This window comes from Phaenicophaeus curvirostris, chromosome 16 (assembly GCF_032191515.1).
Source record: "Phaenicophaeus curvirostris isolate KB17595 chromosome 16, BPBGC_Pcur_1.0, whole genome shotgun sequence".
NCBI lineage: Eukaryota > Metazoa > Chordata > Aves > Cuculiformes > Cuculidae > Phaenicophaeus > Phaenicophaeus curvirostris.
The window spans coordinates 9,301,048-9,320,865 of record NC_091407.1 but is presented as its reverse complement, the minus strand read 5'-3'; the positions used below and the strand labels follow the sequence as shown (position 1 = coordinate 9,320,865).

The following is a 19,818-nucleotide window of genomic DNA, read 5'->3' as shown; positions in this document are numbered from 1 at the left end:
CCCTGCCCCATGCCCGCCCCCAGGCCAACCTGGCGCTGTGGCTCTCCATGATCGGCCTGTCCCAGTACTACAAGGTGCTGGTGGAGAACGGCTACGAGAACATCGACTTCATCACCGACATCACCTGGGAGGACCTGCAGGAGATCGGCATCACCAAGTTGGGTAAGGTCCCATGCCGCAGCGCCAGCTGTGGCAGCCCCAGATCCCGGCAGCAGCTCTGACGCCCTGTGCCATCCCCAGGCCACCAGAAGAAGCTGATGTTGGCGGTGAAGAAGCTGGCGGAGCTGCAGCGCGCCGAGCTGGGCAAGTACGAGCCGGGCACGCTGAAGAGGAAGGCGACGGCGGGCCCGGAGGTGCTGGCCATCGAGTCGCCGCCACCGGAGCCGCCCGAGTGCCAGTCACCCAAGATGACCACGTTCCAGGACAGCGAGCTCAGCAGCGAGCTGCAGGTGGCCATGACAGGCGAAGCCCCCGAGGAGCCCCCTGAGAAGGCAGCGAACCCCGCGGCCCCCGGCTACCGCTCGCCGCCAGGGCTGGGCGGCCGCACCAGGCTGATGAGCAGCTCGCAGGAGCTTCTGGGGGACGGCCCACGGGGACCCCCGGCCACCGCCATCTCCAAGAGCCAGGAATACCTGGCGGAGGGGGCAGGCGAGGGTACCCCCGCGCCGCCCAAGGAGCCGCGCCAACCCCGGCACGGCCACCCCGTCAAGCGCGCCAGCGTGCCGCCGGTGCCCGGCAAGCCCCGGCAGCCCTTCCCGCCCTCCGCCGGCCACTTGACGCCTCCGCAGACCCCCGGCAAACCGCGGCCACCCTCGCCGCAGGGCCAGCCGGCACCCCACGCCACCGCCAAGGTGAAGCCGACCCCGCAGCTGCTGCCGCCCGGCGAGCGCCCCGCATCTCCCCGCTCCCTGCCCCAGTCGCCCACCCACCGCGGCTTCGCCTACGTCCTGCCGCAGCCTGCTGAGGGCGAGGGGGCAGCGCCGGGGGTGCCCGTCCTGCCCGTCTCGGTGCCTGTGCTGTGCCTGCCGCCCGCGGGCGAGGGCGAGGAGGAGCCGGGGCGGCCGAAGAAGCGGGCGCACAGCCTGAACCGCTACGCCGCCTCCGACAGCGAGCAGGAGCGGGATGAGCTGCTGGTGCCGGACGCGGGGCCCTACGCCACCGTCCAGCGGCGCGTGGGGCGCAGCCACTCGGTGCGGGCGCCCGCCGGAGGAGACAAGAACGTCAACCGCAGCCAGTCCTTCGCCGTCCGCCCCAAGAAGAAGGGGCCCCCGCCGCCGCCCCCCAAGCGCTCCAGCTCCGCCATCTCCAGCGCGGGCATGGCCGAGGACTTCCCCAAGGAGGGTGAGGGCGAGGTGGCCACCGGGGCACCCGCCACCGAGGGTGAGAGCCGCCGGGAGCAGCGACGCGCCAGCGACCTGGGTGGCAGCGTGGACACGGGCAGCGCCGGCAGCGTGCGCAGCATTGCGGCCATGCTGGAGATGTCGTCCATCGGCGGCGGGGCTCGGGCGCTGGCGCTGCAGAAGCCACACGGGGCCGGTGGCCCCGTGCCGGGCAAGGCACCCGACGGCTACTACCTGCAGCCTGGGGCGCCTCCAGGCAGCCCCGAGCGTGCCCGCGTGGCCACCGTCCTGGCCACCGTCAAGCACAAAGAGGCCATCGGGCTGGATGGGGAGGTGGTGAACCGGCGCCGGACCATCAGCGGCCCCGTCACCGGGCTGGTGGCAGCCGCCCGCCGCGAGCGTGCTGACAGCGTGCGGTCGGAGACGGGCACCGACGGCCCCGGGGAGCGGCTGCGGGTGGAGCGCGGTGGCTCCCCGGACGGCATCCCCTTCGCCGAGGAGGGCAACCTCACCATCAAGCAGCGTCCGCGGCCCCTGGGGCCGACGAGGGGCGAGGCGGGCGAGGGGCTGTCTCCAGCCCACCGCCACGGGGACCTGGCCAAGGTGGAGGCCAGCGCCACGCTCAAGCGGCGAATCCGGGCCAGGCAGAGCCAGCAGGACGGCGTCCGCTTCGTCCTCACCGAGTCCGACACCGTCAAGCGCCGGCCCAAGGCCAAGGACAAGGAGCCGTCGCTGGAGCCGGCCACGCTCGCCGTCTACCAGAACGGCACCGGCACCGTCAAGCGGCGACCGGCTTCGGAGCTGAGTGGGGCTGAACCACCCCCAACCCCGCCAGCCACCACGCGCCCCGATGGCCCTGACTACGCCCCGCCGCCTGCTGAGCCCAAGAAGCCCTTCAAGCCGCCAGTGTCCCCCAAGCCCGTGCTGACGCATCCGCCCCAGAAGATGCCTGGACCACCAGTGCCCGTCCCCAAAAAGGTGCCCATCCCGAGCCCTGGCAGCCCAGGTAGGTGCCCCAGTGGCCCCCGGGGAGGACGCCGGGGGTCCCGGCGAGCTCTGCACCCTTCTGCCCCTCTCCCTTCTCTCCACAGAAGTGAAGCGGGTCCACGGCACGCCGCCCCCGGTGTCCCCCAAGCCCGTGCCACCCCCAACGGCACCCAAGCCCCCCAAGCCCCACGCCGCCATCCAGTCGGTGAGCGCCAGCTCGACTCCGACGCCGTCCCCCGCCCGGCAGCTGGGTGCCACGGCCGCCAAGCCCTCCAGCACACCGCCCTCGCTCTGCTCCAGCCCCGCCAAGCCCCTCTCGCCCGGCGCCCAACCCCAGCAGGTGCCGGTGAAGCCGCCGCGCTCTGCCATCACCGGCCCCTCCGTCGACACCGCCGGCCCTGAGCTGGCGCAGCAGAAGCTGGAGGAGACGAGCGCGTCCCTGGCCGCCGCGCTGCAGGCAGTGGAGGAGAAGATCAAGCAGGAGGACAGTCAGGCGGCAGAGTAAGGGGGCACGGGGGGAACCCGGCATGGGGATGGGGAGCAGGAGGCCACAGGCATCGCGGGCAGCGGCTCAGGCTGTGCTGGGGGTGATGATGTGGCAGAGCATCACGGGGCCCTGTTTGGAGCTGTTTTGAGGAGGTGACATTGGGGACACTGGGCAGCATGGTCAGGGGGACCTGGGTGTGTGGGTGCGCTGGGGATGCCTCAGAGAGGGGCCGTGAGGGGCATCGAGCTGGAGCAGCGTGAGGTGGGATGGCCCCAGCCATGCGATAGCCCTGGGGAGGGGACGCTGGGGACACGGTGCTGAGCAGCTGTCCTGCACGTGTCACTGACCCTTCCCCACCACTCACCCAGCTCGGCCGTGGAGTCAAAGAGCACCGTGAGCATCCTGGACGACATCGGCAGCATGTTCGACGACCTGGCGGACCAGCTGGATGCCATGCTGGAGTGAGGGGCGCCAGGGCCCCGCGAACCTCAGGGCTTACGTGGGCACAAGGGCACAACGATCCACGACCCCCCTCCGTCCTCCTCCCTGTCCCCTTTGTACAGCCGTCCCCTCCCGGACATCCCGTCCCTCGGGGTTTGCACAAAGAAGAAGATACCTCAGGATTGTGCTCACGGACTCGGCGCCGCAGGACTCCCTTTTGCAGAAGCTAAAAAATAAAACCCACAAACCACAACAGAAGAAACAAAGCAACACGCCCTGACACGGCTCCATCGGCACCGGGGCTCACAGGGGTCCCTCTACCTACGTGGCCGGTGGCCATCGCGCCCCAGCCCTGCCGGTCACCGAATGTAGCACAAACCCTGCCCAGCACGGCGGCTTCGTCACCGCGTGTGGTTGTTGGTGGCCGCTGCGGTGATGCCGGTGGCAGGGCTGGGTGGGCAAATGCACTTGGGTTTCTTTTCTCCTTATTTTGGTTTTTTTTTTACTTTTCCTTTTTGGAATTCTCTTGCGTTTTCCGTCGTCGTTGGGTGGGCGCGGAGGCTGCCCCGGGGCGGCCCAAGGGGCTCCTTTTCACCCCTCACGAGAAGGGGCTTGGTCGGCGTTGGTTGCAAATTGGGGAGCGATCGCCCCGTCTCGGCGTCCCGGGGGGGGCAGCGGGACGTGCCCCTCACCGGGGGGAGAGGACAGGGCTGAGCTGTAGAGAAGTATTAATTTATTGGAGGGGAAGGAAAAAAAAAAAAGAAAAGATATAAAGCAGATTTCCCCCACCTCCAAAATAATAAAAAGAATAAACTTTAACAAATATATATTTAAAATATTTAAAAATATTAGCAATTATATATAAAGCAGTTTAAAGGAAATCAAGAGAAAACTGGATTTTAGCTTGAGAAAAACTATTAGATTATACTAAGCTGTGTGTCTTGTGGCAAACTCATTCTACAAGTAGCACAATATTTACCTTTTCTCCGGGTGGAAGGTACGTGCAAGCAGTTCCGTTCGGGTCTTTGCGTTGGGATTCAGTGTCGCGTCTTTCTTTTCCCACCGTTATGAACTCAAAGGATGTGCCTTGTTTTACGGAGGTTTTTTGTTCCCCCCTCTCCTGGAGGTGTTTCCCGGTTCCGTTCTTTTCTGTCGGCGTTTGTGTGGTGTGGGCGTGCGTGGGTGTGGGTGCCCGTGGGTGCGTGTGCTCGCTGCGTCCTCGGACGCGCCGCTGTATATTCCTGTACAAACTGGAGTTGGAGTCTGGTTCAGTCGCTTGAGTCCTGATGAATGCATTTTTTTTATTTTTTTTTTGCTTGTGGTTTCTCCGAAACAAAGTGTTGCTGTTCCTTTCTTTCTCGAGATGTTACGGAGTGGTCTCTCCCGCCGCCTTCCTCTCCCTCCCTCGCTCTCCTCCTCCCGTCTCGCCCGTTGTGGTCGCTGATCCAGATGTGTTTGGCACAACTTTGAAATTTCTTTAAAGAAAAAAAAAGCAAAAAGACTTTAAAAATAACAAAAAAAAAATCACTCGCCTGAAAATATCTGTTGAAAAGAAAAAAAATATGTATCTAAAAAAACAATCCATAAAGTTCTACATGATGGATATATACATATATATATTTTTTATGATTAAGTTATGGACTCTGTATCGTATCCCATCTGTCCAGCTATGCATCTTGGTGCTTCTCCCCGCTCTTCTGTGCTTAGATTTCACCTCTACTCGTCTTATTCTTCCTGTTCTGAATAGTAGGTGGCTCGTGGTGCTGTGAAGAAGTTTGCTCCTATACAAAGTCTGGCAACAAATATTTAAAGAAAAATAAAAACATAAAACCCCCTCCCGGACTGCGGCCACTGTTTGTGTCCAAACCCATGCCGCGATGGCTCTGGCTGTGGCACCGGGGCTGGTGGGCAACGCCGCCGGCTCTCGTGGCGCGGTTGTTGCATCGGGTGCAGATGCTGCATGGCCTGAGAACACCTGCAGGTGCCTCGGCTTCGCCGGGTACAGTGCTGCGGGCAGTGCAGCAGCCTGGCAACTGCTCTCCCTCTCCAGGCACCTTCTCCCTGTGCCTTCTCTTTCCCAGCAGGAGCTGCGGCTGCAGCCACCCCTCCAGGTAGCGCCCATGGCTGGAAGCAGCAGCTGTCGCGGGAGCGGTGCTGGCAGAGCCTGCAATAACTCACGCTGGCCAGGAACAACTCTTTCCGCTTTTATTGTCAATGAAGAAATAATCAAATCTATATTACAATCTTAAAAACAGTAGAAAATGTGAGTAAAAATGCAACGGAGGCTTTTTCTCTTTAATGTGGAGACCATTATTACAGGGTGGTGAACGATGGGCTTGTGTTACTTGATTTGAGAACTAGCTGTGGCGTAAAAATCGTACCTGGCTACTCAAGAAATCACCTCTTCCCAGATGGATCAGCCTGACATCTTGGCAGTAAAATTAAATATAGAGACAGAGAGGGACTGGGATCCTGACCCAGGGTGAGGCCCAATACTCGGTTCCGTGATTTACGAAGGGAGCAGCCTCCCAGCGTCGCTGCCCTGGCTGCGCGGCTCCACCCGTGCCGAGGGGAACCATTCAGTCCCATCACAGCCAAGGGCCGCGCTGCATCTGCAGCTTGGGGGAGGCAGCAGAGCAGGGCGCCCTGCAGAGCGGAGTGTGGTGGCACCGCAACAGTGTCCTCTGCGTCGCCAATCTTACACGGCAGGTTCGAGGGAACCTTGGGAGTGTCCTGAGAGCTGCCAGCCGGGTCCTTGCAGTGGGGGAACCGGCTGCCGGGCAGCAGCAGGCAGTGGTCGGTGCAGAGGGAGCTGCAGCAGTTGTTCTGTAGTGGTGTTGGTCACCCAGCAGGCTGACAGAGGGGAGGAGGATTTGGTCTTTCAGTGTGCAGGACCAGTGTGGCGCTCATGCTAGCACGTCCAGACCTGAGGAGAGACAACAGGAGCCCATGGCAGTGACTGTTCCGAGCAAGCTGAAGATGGAAAGCTGGGGAGGGGCTCTTGATCAGGGAGTGCAGGGATAGGATGAGGGGAACGGTTTTTAAGCTAAAGGAGGGGAGATTGAGATGAGATCTTAGGCAGAAATGTTTTGCTGTGAGGGTGGGGAGGCCCTGGCCCAGGCTGCCCAGAGCAGTGGTGGCTGCCCCATCCCTGGAGGGGTTCAAGGCCAGGTTGGATGGGGCTTGGAGTCCCTGATCCAGTGGGAGGTGGGTCCCACCCGTGGCAGGGGTAGGACTGGATGGGCTTTGAGGTCCCTTACACCCAAACCATTCTATGATTCTATGAGCAGCTCCGTGGGCATCTCTTTATCCTCTTGTGGAGCTTCCCTTTGGGCCTTTGGCTTCCACAACACCCTGGCAGGAGTTAAACTTGCCACCCATTGAGAACCACCCCATCTCTGTTTGAAGAAGGCTGGTAACTCATTTCATGCCCTCCTTCTGGTACTGGAAGTGACCAAACCATCAAAGAGAAGCCTGATGAAACCAACCTTTACAGTGCTGTCCACAGCGCCGGAGAAGAGGCGGCCTCTGGAGACTGCGAGGGCAGTGACGCTGCCCTGGTGTCGCAGCAGCGTCTGAGTGCAGATCATGTTGTCCATGCTCCACACCTACGGGCACACAGCAGAGGTGAGCCGAGCCAAGCCAGCAGCACAGGGCTCCAGCACAACCCAGAACACCAGGAGGGACAGGGGGGCTGAGTGCCACCAGATTCAAGCCAGGTGACACAATTAAATACGAGGCTACGTGGCATGCAGGGAGGAGGATCCTCCGTCCTTCCTTTCCCTCAAGGCTGTCTGTGTTTTAACAACAGTGCCAAATATACAGACACAGCTGCACAACCCTGGACACGTACCCTGAGAGACCGGTCATACGATGCACTGAAGACTTTGGTTTGATCCGGCGTGGAGATGACAGCGAGGGCGTAGACCGTACCCACGTGCCCGGTCAGCGTGCGGACTTGTTCCTTTGTCTCTATATCCCAGACCTGCGGGAGGAGAGCAGGGCTCGGAGGTTGTACTGGGCTGTGGGCCACCAACTTCTCCAAGAGTTGTTTGCCTGTCTCCCCCAGCCTCAAGCCTACAAGCGCATCAAACCCTGCAGCCCTTACGTGGATGAGGTTCTCGTAGGTGCCGCACACGATGTGGTGGTTTGTCACAGCGATGGAGTAGACGCTGCCTCCCGATGTCTGCAGCACGTGGACACACTCCAAGTTGCGGATATCCCAGATCTGAAAGAGATGCCGGAGCAAAGACAAGGTGAGACCCACGCAGGGAACCCTCTCCAGAAGGAAGCTCCCTGGAAGCATCTCAGCCATGCATGAAGTCAGCCTGGCTCCACTAGTGCCCAGATCACATCTTTAAGGACAAATTTGTCCAGCTGGGAATGTTCAATACTGGTGAGGAAAGTCTTGCTATCACATTTAGCTGCCTAGCTTTGAACATCCAGGCTGAAAGAGTGAAGGAGATGGCACACTTTGCGCGTGTGACTATGCACACACATGAGGACACACAACCTAGTCCTTGAGAGCACTAAAATCTGATGCAGAGAAATTAACAGCGATTTATTAACACCGAGCAGGGCAACTTCAGTCTTGTGTCACCCAGATGCTGAGAGGTGAACTCTTCATCAAAGCCTGAGCCAACGCAGATGAGGGCATTTTGGAAATGACACACAGATTGATGGTAACTCGGCAGCCAGACAGTGACCTTCTCTTCTTATCAGCAGGACTGTCAGTGCAGATAACGCTGCGGCAGCTACCGAGGCAGCAGGGGAGGCACCGTGGCTGCAAGGCTGCATTTTATCTTAGCAAGTGTCCCCCACCTGCTGCACTCCCAAGGACCAGCCAGAGCCCAGCCTTTGTGCCTGCAAAGATGCCATCAGCGCAGTAAAATCTAGCGCGTCAGCAGCACACGGCAGCACTCTTGCATCCGAGGTCCTGGCTCCACCAACCCACGCTGCAGAATCCAGATACACAGAGGTATGGGAGAGCCGATGGTGCACGGTTGCCATGAGTCTCAGGGTCTCACCTTGATTGTTTGGTAAGATCCACTGTAGAGATAGTTCTGAGAAGCCACCAGTGCTCGCACCCAGTGATTCAGACCTGTCAGCTCTTTCTTCAGTTTGAGCTCGGTACCTACGATATCCCAGACCTGTAGAAAGCAAAACCACACACAGACATGGAGGGGTCTTGAGGGGATTGCACAGTGATGGGGCAGGGCAGCCCACCTCGAAAGTGGAGCCCAGGCACTGGCCACCCCTGCCCAGCCGGCACAAGGCCCCTGCTCATTCCGTAGAACCTCACGCTGGCTCTCCTACCCGGTGGGAATCATCTGAACCCACAGACATGCAGATAAAACACACAATAACCATGCTGAATAAACATGTTCCCTCAGGGCCTGGGAGAGCTCACCTGGAGCCTGCATCATCGCTGGCAGAGACCTTTCCCTAGCAGGGCCATAGGCTTAGAAAACCTAAACCAAAGGTAAGTTAAAGAACACCTGGACTTCCGCTCTCTGCCTGTGCCCAGCTCTGTTCCCACAGCTCCTGGGAAACCCTGGCTGAACCCCTCAGCCAGCAGGGACCACCGGATCCCACCCTGCCACTCTGAGCAGCCCTACTGGCCTGCTCGGCTCAGCTGGCAGAAAGTGGCTGGGGATGACAGAAACAGAAGGCCCCACGTTCCCCTTCTGCTTAGTGCTGTCTCAGCCCCGAGCACTGAAGCACTCCAGGCCCCAGATAAAGAAAAGAGCACGCGCCCTCTTACAGATGGACAGCCCCATAAGCCATCTCACCAGGAGCTGGAAGCAGAACCGAGGGAATCTAGGCAAGGCTTTAAAGGGCAACTTGCAAAGCTGTTCCCTGATTTCTGCATGTTTTAGGTAAAGAATGCAGATTCAAGATCCTTTGGAGGATGTTCAAAATAGGCAGCCTGAATCCGCAGCCAATTCTGGGCCCCAGACACAATTCCCAACAGTCAGAGCAGGCCTGCTGGGGCCCCAAGGACACATACACCATTAGGAACCGCCAAGATACTCCACCTGCAGTCTCAGGATTAGAGAATTAGAAGCAACAAGAACTATTTCTTCAGCCAGATCCCAGAACGCCTCTGACTACAGCACAGAGCAAAGGCTAAGCCTCTGCAGCGCTGGCTCCTCTGTGCAGCTGTGCTTCTCTGTGGTTCAGGAGAGTGTAACAGCAGGTTGATGAAGGGGATTCTCCCTGCCCACTCTGCTCTCATCAGACCTCAACTGGAGTCCTGTATCCAGTTCTGGAATCCCCAGCACAAGAAGGACATGGAACTGTTGGAACGGGTCCAGAGGAGGCCACAGACATGATGCACGGGCTGAAGTACCTTTGCTATGAGGACAGGCTGAGAGGGCTGGGGTTGTTGTTCAGCCTGGAGAAGAGAAGGCTCTGGAGAGACCTCAGAGCAACTTCCAGTACTGAAAGGGGCTCCAGGAAAGCTGGGGAAGGTTTTTTTTTTTACAAGGGTGTAGAGTGATGGGACAAGAGGGAATGGCTTTAAATTGAAAGGGGGAACATTTAGATTAGAGATTAAGAAGAAATTCTTCACAAAGAGGGTGGGGAGGCCCTGGCCCAGGTTGCCCAGAGAAGTCATAGCTGCCCCATCCCTGGAGGTGTCCAAGGCCAGGTTGGATGGGGCTTGGAGCAACCTGATCCAGTAGGAGGTGTCCTTGCCCAAGGCAGCAGAGATGGGCTTCCCTTCCAATCCAAACCATTATGTGATTCTATGAACAAGGTCACCTACAGACCAAAATGCCACTTTCTTCCTGTGTGGACACCACTGCCTGACAGTTTGAACCGTTGGTTGCCACCACACCAAGAGGAGCCACCCCAGAGCTCTACCTTGATGGCTTTGAGAGAGCCGCTGAACAGCATGTTGTGCGAGGACACCAAAGTGCAAACAGGATTGTCGTGTGCTCGGATCGTGTTCACTTTCTGCAGGTTCTGAATATCCCAGACCTGCAGAGAAGAAGAGTGCAACGTGAGGGGCAGGGGCAGGACCCTCGTGCTGAAACCCTCCTGCTTTGCCTCAAGGCAGGCAGCCCCCCCACGCAGGGACAAACACAGGCAGCACAGAAGCCACTGTCCTGGCCCGATCAGCACTGCCCTCCTGCCCCAGCGCAGAGCACCAGCCGCCACACAGGAGCAGAGAGGGGGGAAATCCCGCCTGCAAGAAGCGCCCAAATCCAACCTTGGGTCACCTGGCTGAAGGCAGTGCATAAAGCACCCGTGGTTTATCGTCCCTACACCACAGGCAGCTGAAAAGCCTTCTAGAAAAAGGATGTAGGTCCCTGTTCTACAGCAGCCTGGAGCTGGCCTGCAGCTCTCACATCCCAAGTGCAAAGCGGAGCAGGGGTCCCGGGTACTCACAATAATGGTGCAGTCAGCAGAGCCGCTGTACAGCTTGTTCCTGCAACGTCACCAGAAAACAAAGAGAGGTCAGCGAGTGAGAGCAATGAGTGCAGGGTCCCAGCTTGTTCCCAGGCACCGTGCTCGGCGAGGAGCTGAGTCCCGCAGCCTCACAGGGCCAAGACCAAACACATCAGCCCCAGGAGGGGAGCCCAGGTCCCGTAGGGAGGCAAGTCTGGATTGGCCCTGCAAGCAGGACGCCAGGCACCCTGCTGGTGACCAGGGAAGGAAGCCAGGTCAGCAGGGGAGGCCAGACAGATACATATTTTGTTGATTTTTAAAGAGCAAAGAGGCAAGATGTGCCTCTCATGCACAATCTTGGCACGTGCAGGACTGAGGATGAGAATTGTAAGGACGTGATCAGGTGCCCCAGTGCTCTCCCCTGCGGGGGCAGCAGTCCCTCTATACTCACCCCTGGATGCAGAGAGCCAGTACAATTCCATCGTGACCCTCCAAGGTCTTTTGGCACTTGTATGTGGTACAGGTATCCCACACCTAACAGGAAACACAAGTCAGGAGCGGGTCACACGCCAGCAGACAGAGCAGCTGGGGACCCGGGCAGGATGTCGGCAAAGCCACAAAAGCACAGAATTGAGGAAACAGGCTGTCACCTGGGCACCTGCCTTCCGGGCTCCCAGGCCGAGATAAGCTGCTCTAGAAAAGGAAATCTGCTGCAAAGGGTCAGGTTGGAGTTAACTCTGGACAGCAGCGTGCATCAGCCCTCTCTAGCTCTGCCTTTCCCAGCCCAGGCCAACACAACATCCTCTACCAGAGAAGCAGCTCTTGAGCTCCTGCTTTAGGAATCCCCACCCCCTCCTAAGATTCCGGTGCCTCCTCTGCCCCTGCAAAGGTGCTCCCCACTGAGCACACACCGCTCTCTCAAGAGCTGGAAAACGTGAATGTTGTGCCCAGAGCAGCCAAGGCAGGGGGCAGCAAGCTGTTTTCTTTCAGTAAAGCACAGCGATGCACGTTTTCTTCCCTGTGGCTCTTGCTACCATTCAAAGAAACGAAAGCAAAGCCCTTCTCCTGGCTGGGTTTGTTGCAGCAGCCCACGTGGCTCCGCAGCCCAGCAAACAGCAGCCAACATGGAACCGCTGCTCAGGTTGTGCCAGAGCAGCACTGTCAGTTTGAGTTACTGAAAACAGGACAAAGGAAAACAAACAGGCCATAAAATGGGAAAAGGACACATTCGATCAGGGGAATATGTTTTGTTTCTAAGATGATTTTTTCTGTAACAAGGGAAAATAACATCAGAAGCCAAAATAGGCTCAGATACCCTAAACAACACACAAAGCAGAAGCAGGAGCAGCAGGAATGAGACTCTAATTGGGGCTTTGCAAAAACCACTATTTTCTCTCGATTTCACCACCACAGAACAATTCCTTGCAGAGAATTTTGCCCAATTCTAACTGCAAAGAATGATTTAAAATTCTTCGGGAGAAACTCCGGGAAGTGACACTGCCCCCACTTTCCTGAATCGCAACTTGGTTTCTGTCCCCACTGAAGCACATTTACAAACGCGGAAGAGACACAGGAGAGCCAATCTCTTACCTTAATGGTTTTGTCTGACGAGCCACTGAAGAGCAAGTCTCCTATGGAGTAAACGCACAAACACCAGACAGGGCCCTGGTGTCCCACAAAGGTCCCTTTGCACTTGAAGATCTGCTGAGGATCATAGGCTACGGAAAGAAGAGGGTAGGTAAGAGGCAGGAGGATGGTGCTGCGCCATGTCACAGTGAGTGTGGAGGTGATGGAGCTGCCTGCACTAGCCTGGCAGGTCCACCTGGCACTTCACGCTGTTGCAGGCCAGAAGGAACCGTGAGACCCTCCCAGTGAGGCCAGAGGGTCTCATATCCCACCCTCACAACTCATTGCTTTATCACTGCTTTGAGCCCCAGGACTTGTCACCCTAGTGCAACCCCAGGAAGGGCGTAAGGAGGCCAGAGATGCAGAGTCCACTTGACATCTCTCCCAGCAGCTAACACCCCTGCAGCCACTGGTTCTAGCAAGCTCTCCTACGAGGATTTTCTTCCTATGAAAGAATCACTACTGCACCCAGACACAGCAGTGACCTTGCCTAGAAGGGCTTGCTGGGCCATCACCCCAAACCCAGACTGAGAGGATAAAAACCACATGCATACTCACATCCAAGGATGCCCATGTTGAGCCGAGCATTGATGTGGGAGAGTTCATCCTGAAAAACAGAACAAGCTGCATGAGCTGCAGAGACATCAAGACTAGTTTGCTCTGCTGGGCACAGCTTTAAGACTGCTAAAACCCCTCTTGCCTCTGGACAGGTCTTGATCCCTGTGAAGGCCCTGACTTATTCTCTGATCGGCCTCCTGCTCTAGGACTGTATGCATACATCCTTCTGCCACCTCTCTCCAGAGACCACGGGGCTCTGACAGCATCTCAGACCTGCACTGAACTCTCCAATACTTTGGCAGCCATAGGAATACCTTCGAGAATCCACTGTCCTTCCTCTGCCACTCACCAGACTGCTGAAAATAATCAAATCGGTTATGAGGCTGCTTGCTCAGTTGGGCTCCTGAAGCCCACCTTGCTGGAGAAGAACTAGAAGGGCTTTTAGTCGTCTCATCCATAGCTCAGTCCCTACTGCGTCTGTGGGGACCCTCTTTATTCGTATGCTTAGGTAAACCAAGGTGAGTTCCTCCGAACCAGTACATACAGTGGGATGCAGTCTGCCTGAACCAGGGAGGAACGTCTCTCCACCATCATTGCTTAAACTATGTCCAAAATCATGAGACAGCTCTCACTCCCAGCTTCTTAGCAGGGATCTGCTTATCCTCCTGCTTTCTCGGCAGCCAGGGAGAATGGCACGCTGGTGCTGGCTAGTATAGAAGGGTCAGGAGTGCCCAGGCTCTGGAGCAGAGGGCTCTCTCCCTACTGCAGGTGCCGTCTCCTCTGGTAACACATTTCAAGAGCAGCAACAGGCTGAGCAAAGGCACCAGAACCAGTTAAACCAGAATGTGCCCACTGAGCTGCCTAGGAAACCTTCACCCAGACCCCTTGCAGTAAAGGCAAACCAAAACCTGGGGTGAGCGAAGCCAGCAAGCAAAAGGAACCCAAAAGCCTCCCCTCACTGAAGGGGAAGAAGCCTAACCAGCTAACTGAAGGGGTTAGAAGCCTAACCAGCAACAGAGCCAGCAGCTGCCTGCATGCAATCCCTGCTCAGCCCCAGCACCTGGCCCCCTCCTCACGTTCAGCATGGAGGCGTCCCTGCGGAACTCCATCAGGTCCTCACTCAGCTTGCTCTGGTTCTCATCCAGCACATCTAGGAGAGAAGGACAAGCCCTTAGTCGCTGCAGAGGCAGTGACAGCATCCAGGGAACGCGTAGAGGACACCCACTGCCACCTAACCTCTGACCAGGGAGCAGTGAAAAAACACTGTTATTATCAGCAGGGAAAAGCAGGAGGATGTCTGCTGTTGAAATGTAAATTGTACTAGGATGCTGAAGACCCAGCAGATTTCAAAGGCAAGAAAGGGCTGGGAACAGCAAAGGCATCCAGGAACCACACTGGCTCCAGGATGGAGCTGTTAAACCCAGTGATTTTTAGGGGAGTCCTGTGCCCACGGACTGTGCAGGAAAAAGTCATGGGAGAAAGGTGGAAGCTGCCTGCAGACAGTTCCATGGCTTGCCATGTGACTGGTGACTGCAGGATTGAGTCCCATAATGTTCTGGCAGTAGAGAAGTCGATGGAACCCCGTATTTGTTCCTCTGCAAGTAATATTTGAACACCTAACACCTGCTCAGCACCAGGTTTAAATATGAAACAAACCCTGTAACACACCATCTGAACAAAGAGCTGCCCTGTCCCTGCAGCTCTGACCACAGAGCTCATGTGGTGTAGACTCACCAAACTTGAGCTCCAGGTTCTTCTCCAGCTGGTCAATCTTCTCTGAGAGCTTTCCTAACATGGAGCGCAGGAAGGCAATTTCCTGGTCCTTCTGTGCCATTGCCACCTGCATCTCATGGAAGCGATCATCTGTCTGCTGCAGGAACTCCTTCAGACCCTCAAACTTGCATGTCTCCAGGTGGGTCTCATAAGTGTCTTGATTTCCTATGAATGTACACCTGCAAGGGGAAGGCAGATGCTGGTTAGAGCAGGGCTCGCACTGGAGACCTCCTGGCTCAGCTGGTTCCCAAGAGGGAGGTCTGAGGCCTCTGTGGTTCTCCAGCTGTACTGCTCCTCCATCCTGCTGGGTGCAGGCAACTGCAGGGCCACAGGGAGTCAAAGCAGCTCCCATTCTTCCAGCAAGAGACAGAATGTGGTGTCTGTTCATGTGCTCACCAAGAGCCCAATTTAAAAGCCATCAAAGCCAATGGATAAAACTGCAGCTGACCTCAGCAAATGCTGCCATGAGCCTGCACCATGGCAGGGAGTCAGGGCTGCTCTGCCAGGACTCACCTTCCTCTGCTTCCTGCCAAGATATCTCTTCCTGCAATGGTAACCTCAGCTGTGCATCCCGCGGGGAACCCCCAGCCCAGGTTGCACTCCTGCTCGGGTGGGAACAGGCCCTCCGAGGCTGAACAGCACTTCCCTTGTCCTGGGAGAAGGACTGGTTTGAAAGACACTGACATAGTGCTCGTGTTACCCTCGTACTTGTCCTCCTCCCGGTGTGGCTCTGGCCACATCCACTGCTCTGACTCTCCTCCAGCTGGTTCTTCTGCCTACACACCTCAGCCTCCTCCTCCTCAGCAGGCTTACAGCTGGGCTGCATGATCTGCTCCTTCCCAACTGCCTTCTGCAAGCCTGATCTGCCTGAGGCCAGTGTCCAGCACTGGGCAGAGCTGCTCAGAGCCCATGGGGCTATCCCAAGACTATGGTCGCAAAAAGCAGCTCAGGAATGAGCTGAGTGCACCCTTCCCACTAAAAAGCATCAGCTCCTTACCCGTATTTGGAGTGGGGACATTTTATGTGCTCGCACTCTTTCAGATGTGCCTCCAGGTTCATTTTCAGGAGAGGTGGGCAGCTGGGGTTATTGGGGCAGCGAACCGGTCTGTAATCACAGCTGCTTTCATGATCTCTGCCCACGGAGAGAAGCAAAAGGAGTGAAAAACAACGATAAGCAAAAATTAGCAGAAACCCCACAGATCATCAGGAAAAGACCAAACCAGCCCTGTGAGACTATCAGGTTATCGAAAGCCTCCTGCTCTAACACTGCAATTACAGCTTTAAATTCTCATTTGTCCAGTGTAAGAGAAATAATTGTGTGCATTTATGCAGGAAACATTTATTTGTGCAGCTGATCAGCTAAGCCTTCAGGCAGCCATCAACAACAGGCAATGGCCTGGTGACAGGGAAGAGAGAGAATGTGTTTAGGGTGGGGAGGGAGAGAGATTTCAAATTCCCAGGATATAAGTAGAATAACTCCTCTTACAAAAAGAATCCAAATATCTCTGCTTGTCTACAGCCACAGTGTTTTACCCCTAGGTGGGAGGTGGCTGCTCTCACAGCGAATCCACCTCGTCCTGATGCTGAGACTCTCAGGTAAGCTGGGAGCAGAGAACAGCATTATTTCCCTGGGACCAGCATCCTTTCCTCAAAGCCAGTCCATCTGCCACCATCCTAAGACTGAGACAGAGTGGAAAGAATCATCCCCTCAAGTCACCCTGCCCATTCCTGTCCCCTGCACTGCTGGCGAGAGCCGCGCTGTCCCCAGGAGCCGCAGGCCGGCTCAGATACGACAGCAGGTTGCTGGTAGCAAAGCCCTTTCCCTGGAGCGGCTGCACGCTGGTGACAAGGCACTTACTTCCTGGCACTCAGTTTGATTGTAAACGGGCACCCGCGGGGATCCACCTCGAAGGCGGCGGGCTTGCTGCTGGCTGCAGGCCGGCAGCCATACTTGCAGTGAATGAAGAGCTCTCCGATCTGCTCAGCCACCGCAATGTTGTTAACCACCACGGTCAGTTTGGCGTTGTCCACGGGGCACTTCTCTGCCAGGAAGGGAAGCAAAAGAGGGAGAGAATCAGCAAGGGCTGAGACGCTGCAGGAGATTTTATTCTTTTGCCTTCTCTGGCCAAGTCGACCAGCTCCCAGACTGGTGGCAATGGGATGAGCCACGAGTATCGACACAAGGTCTGCACGCCACTGACTCTGGTTTGTCTTAGAGCTTGGTGAAAAGTTATGGTTCACGTTAATAAAGGGGGCCACACTAATCTGACTGCCTTGTGCTGAACTCTGAGTATTCCCAGGGTGCTCACAAACGATCACCCATGCAGCTTGGCTTTGTGCTGAATGGCTTTCCAAGAGGGATGCATGCTCATGCCAAATTGAGACTTTTTTTGTAGCGCAGAGTCTAAGCCAAGCAGGAGCTGGTTAGGCCAGGCCAACAGCCAGACACTTGGGTTCCACTGGGTTTCTGGAGGAGCTGGGAGAGCTAAAGCAGCTCCGTGTGCTGTTGTGCACAGGCTCAGTGAGCGGCTGAGAGCTGGCATAGTAGGACAGGGGAGGAGGCTTTGATGGGTCTCTGCCAAACATGGCCCCCCTACCCCTTAGACAGGCAGGCGTGGAAAGCTTTCTGTCTGAAATCAATGGCTCAGCTCTGGGCGAGACATGTATTATCCTGGGATTATCCATATTCCCGGTTTTGAGAACATCCTGTGCCTAAGAACTGGGCCTAGCCTGTTGGTGCCCATGCTACAGCGTGTTCCATCAGGGCTCCGAGCTGCACAGCCACCAGCACCCCAGCTACTTGCTGCTGTGGCAGCAGCCCCGGGCTGACAGCTTGGTTTAAGCCCTTCAGATGTCTGTCTTTCTGTTGGTTCCCCTTTAAGTGAAAGCAAACAAACCAGAAAAGAACAGCGTTTTGGCTGCATCACACGAGAACAGTCCCGTACTCACCAGATGTTAAGGCACATCTTCTACAAAATGTGTGCTGTGAAGACAAGGAGGAACAGCAGCGTCAGCATAAATGGCATCAGACAAATTATTCCCTGCGGCTAACGATGGGAGAGAAAGGTGGGAGATACCAAGGCCCGTGGGCACAGGGGCCTCAGCAGCTGTTCTGCTTGCGTTTTAGCTCAGCTCAGTCCTGAGTCTGCATCGCAGGGCAGAAACCAGCTGCTTGCTCAGGCAGCTGAGAGTGCAACACACCCGGTGCTGAGAAGGATCAAGCACACGGTGTGAAGCTCTGGGGGTTCTGCCCTGCGCAGGATCAGGCCATGGTCATGCTGCAAGCCAAAGCCAGCTCATGTTCTGCCCCACTCCGATATTCCTACCCTCCAAGTCTGCACAGGGTTCCTCTATTTCACCCCCCACTTCAGTCCATGTCATTCCTCTCTTTCCCTGAGAAGTCCTCACAGGGAAGAGCAAGGGGAAACCTGGTCTCTCCCTGTCCTTGGCCAGTCACCGCATCGCATTCATCCCTCTGCAGCTCTTCTGATGCAGCGGTAGTTCTCCTGCTGTCAGGTGGATGGGGCAGCTGGTTTCCAAGCCCTTTAAATACACTGTACATTTTGCCACTTTAAATAGCGCTCTCTCCCTATTCTTATGTCAGAAACATACAGTAACAATTTAACTTCATAAAGTACCAAATCCAATCTAACATGCTAATGAATATAAAGAAGTAAAGGTTGCAGCATTTCACTGGTCTTGAACTGGCCCCATGAGCTCCCTGGAGACTCCTCGGCCACATTCCCCTTCCAGAGGGCCAGCACTTGGCAGCAGTGCTGGAGAGGCTGCAAGTGACTCTTCGGAGCTGTTATCTGCTGCCCTGCTCATGTGGCCTTTTCCTGCCCCGCACAGCTGCATGATGCTCTCTCCAGAGCTGTCAAACCAGGACTGCAAATGAAGCCAGTTTGCTTCCTGCAGCAGAGAGGTTTTTTCCATATTAACCAGTAAATCTCAGTGTCCCTACAAAGAGCTGCTGACTGAAATGGTCCAGCAAAACTGCACCAACTTCCAGAACCTTTGGGAAATAGCACCCTCATTGCAATAAACAACGCTGCTCTCTGCTTTTGTCCCTACAGTTCCATCCTGAAAATCAGAAGCATGTCAGAAGCACTAGAGAGCCCGACACACAGCCAGCTTTCTTCACACGTAGCACAGAAGCAGGGATAATATACAGTTTCTATTAAATTCCAGTAAAATGGAATATAGAAGAATATACATAATACTCTGTGCCTTTCATTAGAGGATCTCAAATCCCTTTGCAAGCATTAACTAAATGAAGCTTCAAGCTATTCTTGTTTTATAAGAAACGATTTCTTTGCAGCCAAAGAGCAGCCATTCCTGGGGTGCCCGGGAGGCAGCAGAACTCTGCAGAGCCCTTCAGGACAGGGAATGAGGAGCATTAGCTCTCACTGAAGCTACACCAGGGAGACTTGAATGTGGCCAGGACAGGGAGGCTGATAGTACAGCACTCCTGGAGAAAGCAGCACAATTTTAAGCAAGCTGCAAGGGTCTCTGGTTGTCTGCAGAGTGCCTTGCAGACCCCACTGCAGGCTGGTGCAGTGCTGCCTTGTAGGGAAACCTAACACATCCATCAGCAGCCCTGTTCCTACCCTGGCCTGGCTTTCCCAGCCAGGGGCTGCCTCACCATGGCTCAATCAGACTGACAGTCACAGGGGACAGTGAGGGTTTCGGCACAGGTCATGTAGGACGGAAAGGGCTTTGCTACAGGTCACACAGAACAGTCAGGGCTTCGCTACAGGTCACACAGGACATCTGTGGAGCCCATGCTCATGGTCTAGAAGAACACTGCCTTACCCCACAGGTGGTGATGACTGGATCCTTAAACACACTACAGCACAGCTGGCAGCACAGCTTCACAGACGGCTGTTCAGCAAACACCAGCGGCTCCTGAAGAGGAGAGAAGGGGACAGAGAGAGTACACGGGTTACTCCAAATACAAGAGCCTCCAGCTCCGCAAAAGGAACAAAACAACTCTTCAGCCGCGAGCCCTGGGAAGCCTGGGGCACAGGGCACGCTGAGGTTTCATTATCTCAAAACAGACTTTTGTCTGGATCTGCTGACCTCTGGTATGTAAGAGGCAGGGGAGAACGAAGAATGGGAATGACTGGAGACCCTCAGCTCGTCACAAACTGCAGGCCACCAGCATGTGGCAGCATCAGGACCTGACAGCAAACTGCACAGACCAACTTC

The 19,818-nt window shown here is 56.2% G+C and overlaps 2 protein-coding genes across 5 annotated transcripts in view; one reads left to right on the top strand and one right to left on the bottom strand.

Moving 5' to 3' along the window:
• Positions 1–3,574, top strand: part of CASKIN1 (CASK interacting protein 1) — a 32,137-nt gene extending 28,563 nt beyond the window's left edge. The window contains exons 18-21 of the mRNA XM_069869959.1: positions 24–162; positions 241–2,346; positions 2,432–2,828; positions 3,183–3,574. Of these exons, the coding sequence (XP_069726060.1) occupies positions 24–162; positions 241–2,346; positions 2,432–2,828; positions 3,183–3,279 (2,739 nt within the window). The 3' untranslated portion in view covers positions 3,280–3,574. The remainder of the gene's footprint in view (positions 1–23; positions 163–240; positions 2,347–2,431; positions 2,829–3,182) is intronic.
• Positions 3,575–5,446: 1,872 nt separating this feature from the next.
• TRAF7 (TNF receptor associated factor 7) overlaps positions 5,447–19,818 on the bottom strand; it is a 31,206-nt gene continuing 16,834 nt past the window's right edge. For all 4 annotated transcript variants that reach the window (XM_069869990.1, XM_069869991.1, XM_069869992.1 and 1 more), the window contains 16 exons: positions 19,423–19,515; positions 17,557–17,590; positions 16,466–16,649; positions 15,605–15,739; positions 14,569–14,786; positions 13,911–13,984; positions 12,835–12,883; positions 12,241–12,368; positions 11,102–11,184; positions 10,651–10,690; positions 10,123–10,239; positions 8,283–8,405; positions 7,364–7,483; positions 7,109–7,240; positions 6,744–6,863; positions 5,447–6,181 (listed from right to left, as the gene is read on the bottom strand). In XM_069869990.1, the coding sequence (XP_069726091.1) occupies positions 6,167–6,181; positions 6,744–6,863; positions 7,109–7,240; positions 7,364–7,483; positions 8,283–8,405; positions 10,123–10,239; positions 10,651–10,690; positions 11,102–11,184; positions 12,241–12,368; positions 12,835–12,883; positions 13,911–13,984; positions 14,569–14,786; positions 15,605–15,739; positions 16,466–16,649; positions 17,557–17,590; positions 19,423–19,515 (1,665 nt within the window). In that variant the 3' untranslated portion in view covers positions 5,447–6,166. The remainder of the gene's footprint in view (positions 6,182–6,743; positions 6,864–7,108; positions 7,241–7,363; positions 7,484–8,282; positions 8,406–10,122; positions 10,240–10,650; positions 10,691–11,101; positions 11,185–12,240; positions 12,369–12,834; positions 12,884–13,910; positions 13,985–14,568; positions 14,787–15,604; positions 15,740–16,465; positions 16,650–17,556; positions 17,591–19,422; positions 19,516–19,818) is intronic.